Here is a 17,985-nt window from a genome sequence, read left to right on the forward strand (position 1 = left end):
GGACAATTCTTGTGATGATGTCTTAAGACTACAGAGCTGCGGGCATGTGGAGACCACTGTTCTTTATAGCAGCATGATGTAATTTATAGGATGGATGGGGCTGCAGTAACTTGGTGAAGAGTTCAAGGGCTGCCTCTTCCATTTTCAGTGCCTGGATATGCTTACAGTTGAAAGTACCTGTCTCAAGAAGCTGGAAGATGTAGGTCTTTTGCCTGAGGAGATTTGCTGCTACTCAGAGATAGAACTGATGTCAGTTTTCTACCCTTTTCTTAGCAGATGTGTAGTCACCGTAATAAATTTGTTTTGTGGGTGTGGGAGAGACAAGCACCTCTTTACGGTATGTACTATAGAAAGCTTTGGAGGGAAGGGTTCTTACCAACCTGGAATGTGCTTTAACTGCTTGTTATAATCATGGCAAGCTGTGAATCCTAATTCCCAGTTAAACAGGTTGATGTCAAAGGATTTTTTTCAGAAGGAAAGGACTTGTTGTGAAAGCACTTCCAACTTGTTCTGAGACTGAGGTTCAGGCAGCCTGTTTCATTCTCTAATGAGGCTAGCCATTTCTAAGATTGGTTTGAATATTTGGGTTGTGTTTCCTCTTTAGGCTACTTAGAATTTGTAGTGTTTATTTAGTATTTGTAATTTTTATTCTACCGTAACAAAATGATGATGTTACTTTCTGCAGAGCTTAACAGATGTAGCGTGTTTAAACTGTAATAAAAACACCAGTGAAACTTGAGGCATGGAGTGACACTTATTACAATAATGCTGATCTAATATAAAAAAAACTTCCTTACTCTCTCCAGTTCTTAAAACAGCTGGCATCATGTAACCCATCCTATGTCCTCACATATTCTATCTAATTCTGGGTCATGGGGTGTTTCTGCTGATCTGGTTTGAATATTGTAATTGGAAGCAGCTGTTGGGAGGGTTAGACTCTGCTTGCCTCCCTCCATTTCCAGTAACATTTTTGTTGCAGGAATATCTGAGTAATTCCTGAGGTGTATTCCAGATATTGCGCATCTAGTATGCTAGTCTGTGCTGATCGTTTTCAAACAATACATTCTCAAGTGTCATTTTGCTGCTGTTAACCAAACTGAAACTACTGGACTCAATGAAGTAACTGGATGAAACTGTAATCTTTTAGTAATGGATAAGATTCATGGTCCCTGGGGATGTGAAATATGTTGACCCTTTATAAAATTCCTTGTCCTGTGCTTTTTCTCAGAAAGCTGAACTTGTAATTTGTAGGTCACACCAGGCAACAGAGTTGTTAATCACTTTGTGAGACTTAAGAAACTTTGGAGAATATTCAAATTTACTTTAGAAGATCGAGTTAGTGTCAAATAATTACATAAATTTTCGCTTTGGAATGAGTTTAAAAGTTGCAGCTAATGTTTCTGGAGGTGATAGATTATACTAAGTGTGAAGTACAGAGTAATGCAGGTATTAGTTTCTTCAATTAAAAAAAAATCCAAGTTATTTTAGAAGAATGAGTCTCCATTACTATTTTTTTTTAATTGTTCAGTAAGTGATTAAAATATTTTGCCTTTCTGGAAGTTTTCTGGTCAAAGCATACTAACTGTAGTTCTTTATATTGTGCAGGTAGTACATAATTTCAATTATGTTATTCTTGTTTTTCCAAATGGATCAAATTCTAACTCATTTAAAAAAAAAGAGTAAAAGCGGGTGCTGTGCTGTATCAGCTTATATAAAACAGGAAGAAAGTTCCTTATCATAAAAGTGAGCGGGTAATGAGGTTAATATGACAGTCTTGCAAATCTTTATGTAATCTTCTCTTAAAGGAAAGGAAGCAAAAGAACTGGAGTTCAGTTTTGATGTCATAGTTCTATGAAGGCTATAAAAATAACAATATAAGAAATTGTTTTGTAATTGAAGAAAGGCACAACTACCTCTACTTATTAACTAGAATCTACTATACTAACTGTACCAACTATCTTTAAACACAAAGCTATGTTTAACTAGTCCCCTTCAAACAAATGCTTGCAGCAAATCAAAGTCCTCCTGTTAAGGACAACCGCATTTTCACAAAGCCTGCATTCAGCTTTATGTATAGCACTGGAGAAGATGCCAGCTGAATTTGTGCCTGTAATGATGTGACCGGTGTAATGCTTCTCTTTCCCTGGGCTGCTCTCATTGACGCTGCATTTATGAGAGAGACTCCAGGGGATTGGAATGGGCTGAGTAGCTGCTCGACCTCTTTTAGTCATATTCTCTAAGAAAATGAGTGCTCTGTTCTTTGTTAATTCTTGGCCTATTGGCCAGTTTTAGGGTATTTTTGACAAGAGCTTTGGGTGTCTGGGGTGTGATTGTTCCTGTAAATTTCCTCAATACGTGCTGCTGGCTAGAGGGAGAAATCTCTACCAGTACTCCCCGTAAAAGAAAGGGGGTAATCTGAGCAGGATGTCTGTTGTTCTCTTTGGGCTGTACATAGCTACTCCAGCCACATTTTTGCTCCCTTTTATTGTATGAACATTGGTGGTATTGCATTGAGGAGGGATGTAGGTGACAAGTGATGCATATGTAAGGAAGCGTGCTCTAGAGCATTAATTGTTTTGGAGCAAGTTATTCTTTCAAGAAAAAAACATCTCAGGAATAGGACAACTTAAGAGTCTTCTGAATTTGATCAGGTGAGCAAGATAAGTGAGGGGGTAAAAAAAACATAGTTTTTTTCCACCCATAAGCATTTTTTCAGATGTCAACGTGTTGGACTGAAGAAGTAGATGGGAAGACAAAGACTAGTAGAGAGCAATCAGGGATTCCTGCTGCGCTTTTTTTTTCTTTCCATTCCTCCCTACCATGTATTTGCAGAGATATCTTCCCTGAAAAAATTGCCGCTGGAGATGAAAACCTTTCTTTGTGCTGGCACCTGATCATCTTTCTTACTCTTGTGAATCTGGATAACCACTCTGTGCTCCAAGATTTTATGCAGAAATTAACATGATGCTTACTGTGTCCAAGTCCTGTTCCAGGAACTCTTCCCAGCTGCCTCCTCTGGTGGGTGGAGGTGAATGTTGTACTTGAATCCATGGGGCACTAGAGATAACATTGTATTTCTTGCACTGAGGACCTTTATGTAATGCGTGAAGCTCTGGAGAAGTCAGTATTGATACAGGTAGAAGCCGGTCACTCAAGATGGGCAACAATTTTACAAGTCCAGCTACAAGTTCCTGTTTTTACATGATCTTAATCATGCAGGAAGATACTAAGTTATTTGGCTACCTTCTGTCCCTTGACCAGATTTCTAGACTGCTGGCTAAGAAGCCATTGCTAATGCTAAAACGAATTATAATTCCTATTCCTACAGTTCTTATTTAATCTAATCACTCCCTAACTTGGCTCTACAGAAATGGTCCTGGCTCTAACTGGAAGGCTGCCATTAAATAACACACAGAATTGGGGTGGTTATCTGCAGGCAGGCAATAGGCAGCTGTAGGAGCTTTGAGAACTGTTTGCTTTGGCTGAGCAGCCACTGAGATTCGTTTGTTTGTGCCCTTATCTGCTCAAGCATGTTGGAAAAGGGCAGTTTCCTGGGACTTTATCTGCAGCTGGAGGTGAGGACTGATCCATAGCTTGGTGGTTACACAATGCTGTCATCCTTTGAGTAAAGGTACAGCAGTGCGTTGTTGAGTCAGTTGAGCTTTCGCTTCCCTTCTAGCTTGTTGAACTACACAAGAACTCTTTAAAAACAAACTTTCACATATGTCATCGGCTGTATTGCTGCGATGGGGATTACCAATGGGTGTGGTCAAATGCTGACCTGTATAAATGAGTAATACATCTACTGACCAACACCCTGCTTAGTTCTGTGTGAACCTCTCTCTGCTGTAGGGTGGCGTAGGATTCTGCTGCAGGATAAGCCTGTGTATATCTTTGGACCCTCAAACAGTTTTGCTGTGAAGATTTAAAAAAAAAATAAACCATCACAGTACACATAATATGAAAGTGTGCTTTTTTGAGCTTCATACAACAGGGTTCTTGCTACAGTCTCTGCCAGTTTTGTCATAATTATGAAGTAGGACAATTTAGAAACTAGGTATGACCCCAATTAATACTACTTAGAAAAACAAGTCAGGCTACAGAAATTAAGGGTAGAAAAACTTACTCTGCGTGAAACTTCATCTCAGGTGCCTTACGGTTAAAACTGGAATCTGTTCCTCTTTGCTTTTGAAAGCAGACTGAAACAGGCAGAAGTATGTGGCAGTAGCTTAAAACTTACTGCTTTCAAGGTCTTTCTCCTCTTTGGCAGAACACTTAATCTGAAGCAGTCTGTCTGGATTGAGTGTCATTTGCACAGTACCAGACTACTTACTTCGTACCTTACTTCTCTCTTTTTTCACATTGTCTACCATTCAGCAGACCTGAATTTTGCCAGCATGATATCTTTATTATGGTAGTGGAGCCTTTCAGAGCCAATTGACCTCCCCGAGCCTCCTTCCACTACAAAATGTGGCAGCGTATTTATGACAAGCTTATCTTTAAGATTTTGAAGTTTGTAGTAGTGTGAAGTTTTGCTGTCTTCAGTATCTTACCGGAATGTTGTTCGCTGACAGTTATTGATGACTTGATGATTTAGGATACTGCTTTAACTGGTTGGGTCAGGTTCTTTTAATTCCAAGTTCCTTTCTTTGACTTAGTCTCTTATGCTTCTTTGAAAGGATCTTGTCAAGGCTTCTGAAAATGACTGGCTGCCATAAAATCTTTCTGGTTAAAGAATTTCAATGAGAAGGAGCATTGTCACTAACTTCATTATTTATAAGGATCTTATTGGTTGGACATCATTGTTCTGGCTTCTCAAGTGTGTGTCAACTGTTGCACAAAGTACAAAAAGTGGCAGCTTCTTTTTGTCACACTGGAACACTACTTGTTGAATTGCAGCTTCTAGTGGAATACGAATTTTCACATTGCTCAATCTACTTAAAGGCTATATGTTTAATTACAACAAATATTACAGTGAAATGCTTTGATTGTGTATTTGAATTTTTTTCAGACTGTAGTATTGATTTTGCACAAACTTACCTGTCAGAGGTCCTGCTGAATACATTTGGACTTGTCCCAGTACTGAAGTGCTTACAGAAGAATAGTCTTGTTTCATTACTTAGGAAAGTTAGTATAGGCTGTATCCAGGTATACTAATACTTCTGAGAGTATGCGTTGAAATCTAAACTTGGCAAACTAAGCTGTTGTCAGTTGATGACTGGAATTCAGAGCTATTTCATTTATATTACTTGTCTGAAATACATACTAAAAACAAGTAAGCATGACTTTCAGGATGTTTTTCCTTTTAAGAGAGAAGTGCAAAGACAAAACAGCATGCTCAAAATGCAATCTAGTAGGTTAAAAATGTACACATGGCTTGGAGCTTTTTCATGTTCTCATACTCCCTCTTGAGTAAAAAGAAAGCAATGGTTCTTTTAAAGCCACAATGGCCAAAACGGAAATGTGTTTTTGTTTTCAGCCATCTCCTTTTTAAAAGAACTTGTAACATAGATTTAGTTGTATTTCTCTGATATATCTGTATAGTTAGTACAGCGGCTTACTCATGCTTATTTCACTTATTTCTGGGGAAAACCATTTAAGCAACTTAATTTTCAGTTGCTTTTTCAGAATTCTTTGAGAGCAGAATGGGTAGTGGTACCGATGTAATCCAGAGAGCTTTTCACATCAGTTGTGGTTAAGCCTTGGTAGGTCACTAAGCACCACACAACTGCATGCTCGTTTCCCCCCCTGCCAGTGGGATGGCAAGAGAATCAGAAAGGCTTTTGCCACGAGGCAGTTCGTGGATTGAGGTAATGACAATTTAATAAGCTTAAAAACAAAACAAAAAACAATGGAGGTGGGCGGGGAAAGAGAATTGCTTGCCACTAGTTGACCAGTGCCCAGCCAGTCCCTGAGTGATGGTAGCCCTGGCAAACTTCCCTGCCAGCTTTTATTGTGAAGCTATGGTATGGGGTATCGCTTTGGTCAGCTGTCCTAGCAGTGTCCCTCCCAATTGCTTGGCCACCCCCAGCCTGCTTGCTGGCAGGGCAGCGTGAGAACCAGCAAGGGCACTGACACTGTGTAAGCACTGTCAGTAATAGCTAAAACATCTGCATTATCACTGTGTTCGTCACAAATCCAAAACGTGGCACTGTACAAGCTATTCTGAAGAAAACTAGATCCCAGTACACCTTTTTAATTTTTTAATTCCGGGAAGGATTGGCTTAATCTCTAATGAAGCTTTAGGCAGCATGCTTTTACACTTAACTGCCTCACTGCTAACAAAACCTTAGTGTGTGTCCTCAACTAGGGATTTGATGTAAATTTTAAGAAAACTGTCATGCTTCACGTTCTGATTAAGCTGCACACAAGGCTGATTCATTATGCAAGAGGATGTAATTTTAGTGTGATATTGTCAAATGGTTATGAAGGGTAAAGGTAATGGAGTAATGGTGTCTTGCTATTACGTTGTATTATCTGATAGTTCTGTGTATAACTAAACTGTTGCCATGTGAATATGCTCTTTGACCTTTCAAATTAACAAAGTCTAAGTTATATTTGGTTCTAAGTTGCTACTACAGATGTCTCTTGTATTTATATCTACTGTAATGTAGATGTCACTGTGATTTTTGGACATCAGACCTTGTTTTGAACTTAAGTCTCTGGAGGAGGGTACATTCTGTGGCTGCACAGGGACTTCTCCCATGTCTTAAGAACTGTGCAAGCAGGCAAAATATGCTATCTTCATATAATGCAAATACATTATTTTACTGTAGGGATAGGTAGGGAATGAAACAAGGGTGTGGGAAGATAGCAGTTGGAGATCTGGTAAAAGTGCAGCATGATTTAAAAAAAAAAATTGATGCGATTGTTACTTTTCATACATGTGGGCATGCGTATTAGACTGTATGTGAATTAACTGTCATAGAACCTTTTGGTATTGGTGAGGTGCAGAGATCTGTGTTTGAGCAAGCATTTGTGGGACTGAGATGACTATTCCAAATATATGGAATAACTGCATTTGTCACGTAGGAAGGCACATTGAATCTTTCTGCTCTGTGTAATCTAGGTTGTTATTTCAGTTCCCGATTGACTTATTGAAACTTATTGAAAGATTTTAGGAGACACATTTGCTTTTCTCTGAAAAAGTACACTAGCTAATCCTTGCTGCTGCTGCTGTCTCTTAGCACTTGCTGTTTAAGCTGGAAATTCCTTCAAATGTCTGCTTTCTTTCCCCTGCAGCTATCATATCTCATGGTTCTTGTATGGTGTTGACTCACTGTGGCTTCCTTTTTCAATTCTTAGTAAACTAACAAGAATCCTTGACAAATGCTGTGTCTCTAAAAAAATGCCACTACATAATAAAATGTAAATATTTTCCCTTAATTGCTCTTGGATGCTGTGCCCTTTCCAAATAGTGAAGGGTGTCTTTGCTCATGCTACAAAAAAGATGAGCTCAGTATAATTTGTGGAATAGCTTCCAGTGAAAAAGCAGATAGCTTTCACTGAACATAGCAGAACTGAAATTAGTCCTTAGATACATAGGGATTTAAATCAAATCTACTTTAAACACTGCATGTGAGAGAAGGAAAAGAAAACTAATGAAGCAATATTTTTCTTTCAGATTTTTTCGTTTCATACCTGTGAATTTTCTGCAATCCAAAGATGGCAGCAAATAAGCCTAAAGGACAGAATTCATTGGCTTTACACAAAGTTATCATGGTGGGAAGTGGTGGGGTAGGAAAATCTGCTTTAACACTACAGTTTATGTATGATGAGGTAAGAATCCGCACTAGAAATTATCTCGGGAGATGTCTGCTATGTAGTGTTATTTAAGTATTCATTAGTACCATTACTTCCTGAAAGGGTCTATATGTATATGATGTGGTATGAAAGTCAGCAATTAAATTGGAGAAAAATATTTTTTGAGATTAGTGATTTGCCCTCTAGAGATACCTGTGAAGGTATAATTTGGCACTTTTCAGACTACTAAGCAATTAGATGCTCTGTCATCAGCATACTTTGTCTTTGTCATTGTTCACTAGACCTGTTAGAATTTATTTAGGTATTATAGCTCAAAGCTTCTTTGCTTAGACGAGTTGCATGATGCCTGAAATGACGACCAATTTTTTCAATGTTTTTTTATGCTGCTGTTGAAGAGAGGAAAGAAAATCTTTCTTCTTTCCTTGCTTTTTTTCCAATGGCAGTGATTATTTTTAATTAAAAGGCAGAAGCTCCAGGACTGCCTGATAATGTAATAGAAACACAGCCAGGTGTTGTGCATGACCAGAAGCAGAGGCTTGGGTAGTGCACGGACATTGCTGTTTTGCAGTTACATCTAAAATTTCCATATAACTGCTAAAGAAAGCAAAAACCTACAAACTGGGCTGATGAAGAGCCTGTTTTAACTATGAGTAATCTGAGTACTTCACATAGCATAAATACATATGCTTACTTAGTTCCTGTAACCGTATAATGTTTGTTATATCCTTATATGCAAATGTAAGCATGTCATGTACAGGTATGATTTTATATCATGAAGTTCTTTATTCTAGTTTGTCGAAGATTATGAGCCCACCAAAGCAGACAGCTACAGGAAAAAGGTGGTTCTGGATGGGGAAGAAGTTCAAATTGATATATTGGACACAGCAGGACAGGAGGACTATGCTGCAATCAGAGACAACTACTTCCGAAGTGGAGAAGGATTTCTTTGTGTCTTCTCTATTACAGAGCTGGAATCCTTTGCAGCGACTGCAGACTTCAGGTAGGTTACAAGGCAAGATAATTCTAATTACAGTGAGATAATTACAACTGGTTTTTGATTTGTTTGTTTTGTAATATCCTTGTAATAGTCCAGACTGGATGGCAGCTCTTATTGTAGTCACGTAATGCTTTGAACAGATGCCTAGCCATGCTTTTGCTATCTGTACCACTTCAGATATCTTTGCTGCGGTGTTTCTGCATACCAAAAAGGCTATTGCCACAGAGCAAATACATAGCAATATTCAGAAGACTTCTGCCCTTTGTAAATAGTGTTGCTTGGCGCTTATGCGAAGGAGCAGTATTTGTGAGTAGGCGTGCTGCTATCCACACTAATGGATGTGAGAAAAATCACTCTTAGACTGTATGGTTGCATGTAATGTATGTACAATACCACATACTCCCCAGAATTGCCTGTTTCAGCTCTTGCTTCACATAGAGGATTTTGTTGTGTTTCACTTAACCTGTGAAACGCCATCTGGAACAAAAGGGCAACTGTAGCATGTCCAGCTGCTTTATACTAGAATAATTTATAGTTATAAAGATGATGTGACTGAGTTCCAGTTGAAAACTGTGCAGCAGAACCACATTTGGTGATGTCTGTCTGCAGAGTCTTAGACGATGTAAACTATGCATGTTGGATTTTGGGAGAGTGAAATGCATAGCATCAACACAAATCTTTCTACCTCTTAAAGGTGATTTTATTAGCAGTGATGAGAAGTACCTTTGAATAGTCTGTAGTAGCTATGCATTTTGTGTAAAGGCCTGCTGTAAATCTGTCCCATCAGTTTTGCTTGGATGGAATTTTTCTATGTAAAAGATACTGATGTAAATTTTTGAATTTACAAGACTGAAGTTCTGCATAGAATTCACCCTTCCCATCAAAGTCAGTATTTTACTTAATAGAGAGCAATGTGGTTAATAACAAAATTTGGAATTGGATCTTTCTGGTGTAATAAAGGCTTCACAGGACAGGGGGGTTAAGATGCTTTTCAAGCATGCAGCATATTAACACCCTTCTAATAGTAAGATACTATTAAAACAGGCAGCAGTATATTACAGGTGTTTAATTTTGCTTGAGAGAGAAAGCCTATTAAAATCACTCATCAGTATATTAAAGAAAGGACAGAAGAGACCAGGGAATCTTTTCAAAGCTTATCAAAGCAAGAGAGGAGATAACCTTTGAGAGAAAAGTAAGGAAACAACTATAAAAAGAAATTAGCTGCATCCCACTGAACTAAGGTTTCTCAGAGATACTGTTACAGTTCAACTTAATTAGCACTAAGTAACAACGTGTTTAATCTAAGGGAGAAGGAAGAGGTATGGAGCTGGGAGAAAGTGAGTTTTTCCTTTTCTGGTGTTTGGCTTTTTTTATTTGTGTCTATGTGTGTGTGTATATATTTTGAGAGCCTTGATTGGTTTGCTGGCTTATGCCAGGTACTGTCAGTCGTGGAGGACTATCTGGTATAGTTGAGCTCCTCTACAGTGCAAAATGACCTATTCAAATGATTTAAAATCCTGTTTATGCTTCAAAGTACATGATTTTCTATGGCTCTAGAAAAAAATCCTGCTTTTCCAGCAAAGGTGTGTTGACAGTATACATGCTAATACAGCAAAAATGAAAGAAAAAAAATCCCTTCAATGAAGAGATTAGAACTCTCCCCAGTCTGAATCTGAAAGTGCCTTTCAGGTTGCCTTTGAAACTGTAGAAGCCTAAATGCTAAAATGTAACTAAAAAAATTGCATCCTTCTCTGTGTAAAAGTAACCTGCATCCCTTGAGGGTACAGTTAAAATACCTTCTGGCATCCTTAAGCAGCCTGAGGGAATACTAATTAAGAGACAGATATGAAAGAAAATGACAAGAATAATTTAGATGTTTGTTTCCATGGAATTTTGTCCATCAGGAATGGCAGAACTCCAACAGGAGTGCTGTTAAGTGCTATGCAATGTTTTCGGTGGGGTTCAGGTGTGCTCTGAAATGCCATTGCTCCAAATCGTTTAATTTTTTTGCCCAAGAGAAAGCAGACCTGCAACAATTAAACTTTTAAATATTTTTAAAGGCAATTTGATAAAATGTGCTTTGAGTAGAATTGGTCTGGCTCTAATGATTTATTTTTTTTATTTTAAGTTCTAGATTTCAAGCTGTTAAATCATTAACTACTTCTTGTTTAAAAGGTATCAGTCTTCAGAGAGGGCTCAAAGTAGAATATTATCGTCTGGATTGCTGTTGATTAACTCTTTACATGGTGAAATTGTTTGGCATTGCCTGAACAATTGCTGTTGAAAACTACCAGTTTTTAACAGAAGTCTTATTTACACAGATATGGCAGTGATGCACAAGAGTTTTCTTCCTAAACCACATTCAAACTACTTGTGGATAGCTGCAGACCCTGTTAAAACATTTGCACTGATATTTGTGGGGGAGAGAAGGAATGTTGCTTTAATTACACCTCAGATATGAATGTGGTAATACCAGCTGTCTCAAATAAGTATTTGTTGTTGGAAAAAAAATAATTATGGGCTATCTGCAGTTCTCAGCCCTGTGAGTAGGCTTCCTCCATAAGACTGAATGCTATTCAGGGCTTTTTATGGATCCTGCCATATACAATCAAGGCCTTTTAGAATATCAAGTGATTGACTCTCTTCAGGTTCTCTCCATTCAGCTTTAAATCTGGCAATAGGTTTCACCTCAGCCAGCAAAAGGAATTTGTTACTCTGTGCTTTTTGTTTATCTTTCAGAAATTGCTCTGCAATAAAGGGGAACATTTCACTACTAACTTTATTCTCATTTCTGAGGCAAAATAGAGAATATCCCTGTTCTGAGAAAACTGTTCTTCCTGGTACTTCTAATGCATTGCAAATGACAACAAAACTTTACTTAAACTGTTGAAGACTTATGTACCCAACCATTTGTACTACTGAGTTTTATTTACCACTTTGAACCCTTCATCCTAGCAGTTCAAACAGTAGAAGGGTCTGTCCTTAAAAATCTGATGCATGTGCAACTCGTATCTGTACACTGGCTTACAACTGAATGAAGAACTCTGCAGAGACTGAATGTAATAGACTTGAGAAAGATTCCTGAAAGAAAGAGATGTTCTCTTGGTATGCTGTAGACCATTTTATCAGTTTTAAAGATGGCACATGCATTTTATTAAGAAGAAATTAAGTGTAGAACTGAAGTTTGGGTAGCTTAAAAATGGCAATCACGAATAGTAATATAAAGACAATGGTAAATGCTCTCAAGTAACATTTTTCTTAAAAGGAATTACTTGTTTATATAAATACCTATGTAAGCAAATCCGGGTTTACTCTTAGTTTCTTACTGACTTACCTACTTCCTTGCTGGAGGACTAGTTGTCTGTCTTCTCCTTGTGAGGATATACAGAATGGTTTAAGATTTTACTGTTATGTAAGCTTCATAAAAGGAATAAGTGGGTTTTCACTGTAAATTGGAAAAGTATTTAGTCCAAGTTCTTCTTTTTGTGTTCTAAGAATAGTACTCCATGGAAAGCTTAGTTTTCTTTTTCCTATATTTTTTTCCCTCTTTTTCTCCAGGGAACAGATCTTAAGAGTAAAAGAAGATGAGAATGTTCCTTTTTTGCTAGTTGGTAACAAATCAGATTTGGAAGATAAAAGACAAGTTTCTGTAGAGGAAGCAAAAAACAGAGCTGATCAGTGGAATGTTAACTATGTGGAAACTTCTGCAAAAACACGAGCTAATGTTGACAAGGTAATAATGGCCTCTATACAAAGAATCTCTCCATCAGTTTTTACTTTATACCTCTTTTCTGTGGGTTTTACTCTAAATATTCATTATTTAAGCAACTGTTTATGTGAAATTTGAATCAAATGCTTTTCTCCCTTTAGCTTATGAGGGGTGCGTGACTAGGTGACTTCATGTAGAACAGTGAAAACGTTAGGTGTAACAAGAGTATCCCATCCTAAACTGCAAGGAGTCATCATACGAGACATTATACAAGACTTTAATTAAAAATTTCTTGAGACAGATATTTTGGCCTAGACTTCTTACTGTGTTTTCTATTAACTAGAAGTCAGTCTGCTTCTGAACAGTAAGAAATGCTGTCTGATCCTCAGCCAGTATAAAACAGCTTACAAAAGCCAGGTAAGGGAGGGACTGGAGCCCCCTCTACCCTCATTTAACCAGGTGCCTGGCTGTATGTTGCTTCAATGAAGAATGGATGAACCCTTTTAAGCTTTGAACAGCCTCATGAGTTTTTAGGGGTAAAACCTGGTTCAGAAGGTCTTGAGATAAGAGATGAAGAATCTTTGTCTCAAGATAAATCATTGATTAGTTATAAGTATTTCAGTTGTAATTCTAAAAGGCAGGAGTTCTTGGAATACAAAACTCTCAGCCTTGTAGACTGCAAGAGTAACAACTGTGTGGCAAAAGAAATAAGTAGTTTAACTCAATGTCAACCTTTCCTTTCAAAGCTATTGACAGACTTGATCACAAAATTGTTATGTAAATCCTTATGTTTGAGCTGTCAATTGCAGCATGACAGCTGTAATGTGAGTTCTGTCCTGCAATAACCTGTTGTCTCCTGTCAGCTGTCTACCTGAAGAAATTGATTGTTCAGTACTACAGTAAGAACTTCTTGCTATTCTGTAGGGGAAAATTAAGTCAATTAAATGCATCAGAACTCAGTCTCGTTGCTGAATACAGCTCTGATTTTTACTTGTGTTTTTTTATTATAAAAACTAGTACACCTTTTAGTTTTATTGTGTGACTGCAGTTAAGATCCATCTACTACAGTCATGTAGAAATTCCCAGCCCTTCAAAAGCTACTTCACTATCATTTAGCAGCTGTGAAAAAATTGTGTCTGTTTGTGTATATATATATTATTATTTTTTTAAAATAGTTTTCTAATCAATAGGCTTTGCACACGATGGTAGGCTACTACAGAGTATCTTTTTGGAGCTGGTGACATTAAGGATCCAGACTGGCATGTATCATAGAATTAAGGTTTGACAGGACATAAGTGAGGCTTTGTTGGCACTAGTAAATACTAGGTTTTCTTAGTTAGTTGGAGCATCTGAAGTTATGGGGTTTGTTATGCAAACTTAAGTTACTATTGCATAAGAAATCTGGCTTCTCTGAATTCCAGAATAGTGGGTTTTACTCAGTTGAGGAAGACAATCAGTTGCCACTCACTTCGGTAAAGGTGACTCACTAAGCATCTTCTCAGAAGGTGATGTACCCTAGACAGCTAAATTCTGTAGTACAGGATCAGTACTTAAGCAAGCTGACAGTTGCGTCTTACCATTAGCACAGTTTTACGTACAAGTAAGCAACTTAGTGCAAGTTTAGAAATACAAACACGATCTTATTTCTTAAGGGAAATGCTGAGTTACATTGATTTTCTTCAGATCCTGTGTAATGAAGGTGGCTGCTTTTGCTGCAGTCAATATGGGATTAGTGTCATTGCAAATAAAAAAATACTGAGCTCTGTAGAGGAGCTTTTCAGCTCCTGCACAGTCCATGTTTCACAGAAAGGGATCAAGTGCCCTGCCAGTTCTAGAGAACATCTCCCGAGAGAGAAAAGTCTTAATTGGTCAGCTGATTTCCTACAATGAAATTATAAAGACGAAATGATTATTTGCTGTGGCCTCCTGAAAGTCAGGATCTGCTTTTCAAATTAATAAAGTAGCTTTAAACAATCCAATCATACAGCCTTAACTGACAGTAGGATTTCTCTTAAAGTCATTGGTGTATCTCCAGCTTTGTCATTTTTGTTTCCTACTAAACCATTTGATGAAAATGAAGTTCATGTGTACTTTGAGATTGTAATATGGCAGTTGAGGTTACCTCGTCTAAAAAATCATTTATGTAGTTGTATGATTGGTAACTTTGCTTTAAAGAAAATGCTGATTTTTATTTTTTTCCTAGTCACTTTGTTTAGGCTTGCATCACGGGACATACTGACCATGAAATGTTCAGTGTATGCTACTGTTCCAGTAATATATTTCTGGAATTGGATGTCCTGCTCTTTCAGCCTTTAAGCTCATCACTGAAAATACTCGAAACGTAAACTGATTTGCTTGAGCCTTCTCAGCAAGGTGTAGATAAACTTAAAAAAAATTGGCTGGTGATGAGACTTGTTTCAATCCTTCTGAAAAATTGTCTGACAGGATTCATAAGCAAGTGTCAGAAGACAGGGGAACATTATGGTGCCATGAAAGAAGCAGGATTGCATCCTATCAGCTTGGCCTTCAAAGCCAGTGAAAGATTTGTTGGATAGATATTTGGTCAAACTGGGTGCATGTGATTGACTTTATCCATTTCAGTTGTTTAGAATATCATCAGTGATCACTTAAATTGACTCATAGGTCTGTGTCTGTTTTTGCATTTATGTTCTTACGTCTTTTTTTAGGTGTTTTTCGATTTAATGAGAGAAATTAGAGCCAGAAAAATGGAGGACAGCAAAGAAAAGAATGGGAAGAAGAAAAGAAAAAGCCTAGCCAAGAGGATCAGAGAAAGATGTTGCATTTTATAATCAAAACCCTGAATTCCTTTCCTACCCTGACCATACTAATAAAACCCATAATTTATAAGCATGCCATCGAAGGCTCAAGTGACTGAAATTACTCTAACGTGTTGGAAATCTTAATGTACCACTAAAAGCATGAATTGGAGCTGCACTGAAAGTCAAATTCACTGAAAAAAAAAATTATGTGGCTTCAAGAGAAGCAAAGTTCAGTCCATTTCATAATTGCCTACCTTCTCACTTTACTTCTGAATGTAGTGTTTCATAGGCAGTCTTTTCTTTAATAGTGAACAGAGGGGGAAGTATTACTTTGTGGGTTCTTGTAAAGCATACTTTTTTATCACTGGTAGTTGTCAATTCATCCTGTCTTTTTGTTGCCTTGAAAATTACAGTTGTGAACATGATACCTAACAAAGTGGTATGCAGTTGTTTTGCCATGGAGTTATGCAAATTAGAAAAGAATAATGTATATGCGAACAGTTATGTTGGGGAAAATTATATGTGGTTCTGCATTACCTGATTAACCTAGAAGAGTGACGTAATCTTTTACATTGAAACATTTGAATATGCCTTAATTTTAAAACCTAAACATAGCAGGTTGCTTAATCGAGGGTGTGTTTTCAACTTTGTTGCATGGAGACTGTCCCAGCACAGCAGTGTGAGACTGCCCTCTCTGTGGGGCGCAGTGACATGAATGATTTTGCTAACTAGCTGTCTGCTAGCAGTGTCTGTTCTTTAAATGTGTGCCATACTCTGGTATTGTGAATAATACAGAGCATATTCTGTCATCTGTAACTTGGTAAATAATAGGGTATCTTAAAACTAAAAGGTCAGAATACACATAAGACTGAAGTCATAAGCCTATGGCACATCTAAGCCTGGAATGGTTGTTTAAAACTTAACGTGCTGATACCTTGAAACTTTCCTTTTGCGAGTAGATTTCTGTCTAGATGTTCCTTGGGTTTTAACTCCCTGGAGTTGGGTGGAGTGGAGCTAATTCAGTAGCACAAATGTGTTTTGAGTTAAGATGTTGTCCGGGAAATTCTCGTGTCATCAGTTAATTTCTTCTGTGTTCCTAATACTCAGCTGTGGGAACATGGTGCGTTATGCTGAAGCTATTCGCAGGTTTTGTACTGTTTAGTTTATGTTGATTTTCAAATGGGGAACATTGTAGCTACTTTTTCTAGTTAATGTTGATATTAAACAATCAAATATGCTTTGCAATACAGAAACATTTACCATGTGCATCCAAAATCCTCAAACAAAACATACTGCCTCAGTTGCTTCAGAACAGCAAGAATACTAGCACATGGTTAGTATGCTGCATCTTAACTAAAAATATACCAGAATGTTTGAGGGTTTTGGACTCCTCTGGGGTAAGACAGGCTAGATCAATTCCACAAACTGTTATACTTTTTATACATGTGTAAGCCTATAACTGACAGTTTAAAATGTGCTCAAGCAAACTAGGTAACCAATATTTAACTTTCATGCTAACAGACATTTTAGGGACTCAAGTCTTAGAAGTTATATTTGTCATGTTAAATATTTATCAATAAGAATTTTGTATGTGCATTTAGTAGACTGCCAAGTGCAGAATTAAAGTTACTCACGTAACTATGGCAAATAAGCCAGTCTTCATCTTACTGTGTACTTATTTGGGTCTATTTAGCCAGGGAGTCTAACCACTAACATTGTGACTTTGCTTTGGAACCTGTATACTGGGAACTGAGGTGTTATGAAGCCAGTGGACACGTGAAATTTGTCTTGGCTGATGCCTTACCCTGTTCTTTTATTTGCTATTTGAGCCATTGAAAGATGAATAAACTTCCATTTTTTTAAATATTTGTGCAGTGTTGATAACTATATTATTGATAAACTTTGCTATAGCTGATACTAGTTGTCAAGCAGTTAAACCAAAATATTCCAGAAGCTGCCTTCATGTGTGTGAACAAAAGTTTAGATTAACCCTAATTAGTCTGATTATAAAGGCACTTCGTAAAAGCTGAGACTACGCATGTGCTACTTTTTATCCAAAGCTAATTTATCCCTATTACTGTAACAAAGAATATCAGAAAACAGGCAGAGGTAAGCTTGTTCCTGAAGTATTTTTCCATAAGAATAGAAAGTGAGATCATTTTTTTTAAAAAAAAAAAAGCAAACAAAACCAACCAACTGATGTAGATTTTAATAACAAAATTAAAATGCATTTTAAGTAATTTTATTTTAGCACACGGGGAACATAGGTGCTCCTCAGCCTGCAGGGAATATAGCTTGAGAGTCATCCACATTGACACATTTACATCAGAGGAGTGTTTGGTTTAGCCTGCTCCTGTGTCTGAAAAGTCCTAGGCCCACCTGATCAGTGTGCTTCTGTGCCTGAGAGTGCTTTTCTTCCCCTGTTTCTCCTCCAAGAAGTTTGAGATACTTTTTTACATTGGCAGGTTCGAAGGGATCAAAGCCTTCCATGGTATTTCTCTCCAGGTTAGCTCGACACTGGCAGTACTGTTGCTACCTCTTGTGAAATGTTTTGCCTCGTAAAACCACCAACCAGGGAGAGATGACTCAATTTGTAACAAGCTACAAAATTGTCTTCCATTATGTATGAAACTAATGTTGAACCCTTACACTAACTCCATGTTTTCTGTAGCTTTTCATAGCTTTAAAAGCTCAATTGACTTTTGAAAATGCTAGCTAAGAAATCTGGGATCTAT

General features: G+C 37.5%; 1 protein-coding gene across 1 annotated transcript in view; it reads left to right on the forward strand.

Annotated features, from left to right (window-relative positions):
- Positions 1-17,114, forward strand: part of RALA (RAS like proto-oncogene A) — a 28,710-nt gene extending 11,596 nt beyond the window's left edge. The window contains exons 2-5 of the mRNA XM_040592383.1: positions 7,625-7,779; positions 8,556-8,764; positions 12,320-12,494; positions 15,158-17,114. Of these exons, the coding sequence (XP_040448317.1) occupies positions 7,666-7,779; positions 8,556-8,764; positions 12,320-12,494; positions 15,158-15,280 (621 nt within the window). The 5' untranslated portion in view covers positions 7,625-7,665 and the 3' untranslated portion in view covers positions 15,281-17,114. The remainder of the gene's footprint in view (positions 1-7,624; positions 7,780-8,555; positions 8,765-12,319; positions 12,495-15,157) is intronic.
- The last annotated feature ends 871 nt before the right edge of the window (positions 17,115-17,985 follow it).

Source organism: Falco naumanni, chromosome 4 (genome assembly GCF_017639655.2).
Source record: "Falco naumanni isolate bFalNau1 chromosome 4, bFalNau1.pat, whole genome shotgun sequence".
In the NCBI taxonomy this organism is placed as follows: domain Eukaryota; kingdom Metazoa; phylum Chordata; class Aves; order Falconiformes; family Falconidae; genus Falco; species Falco naumanni.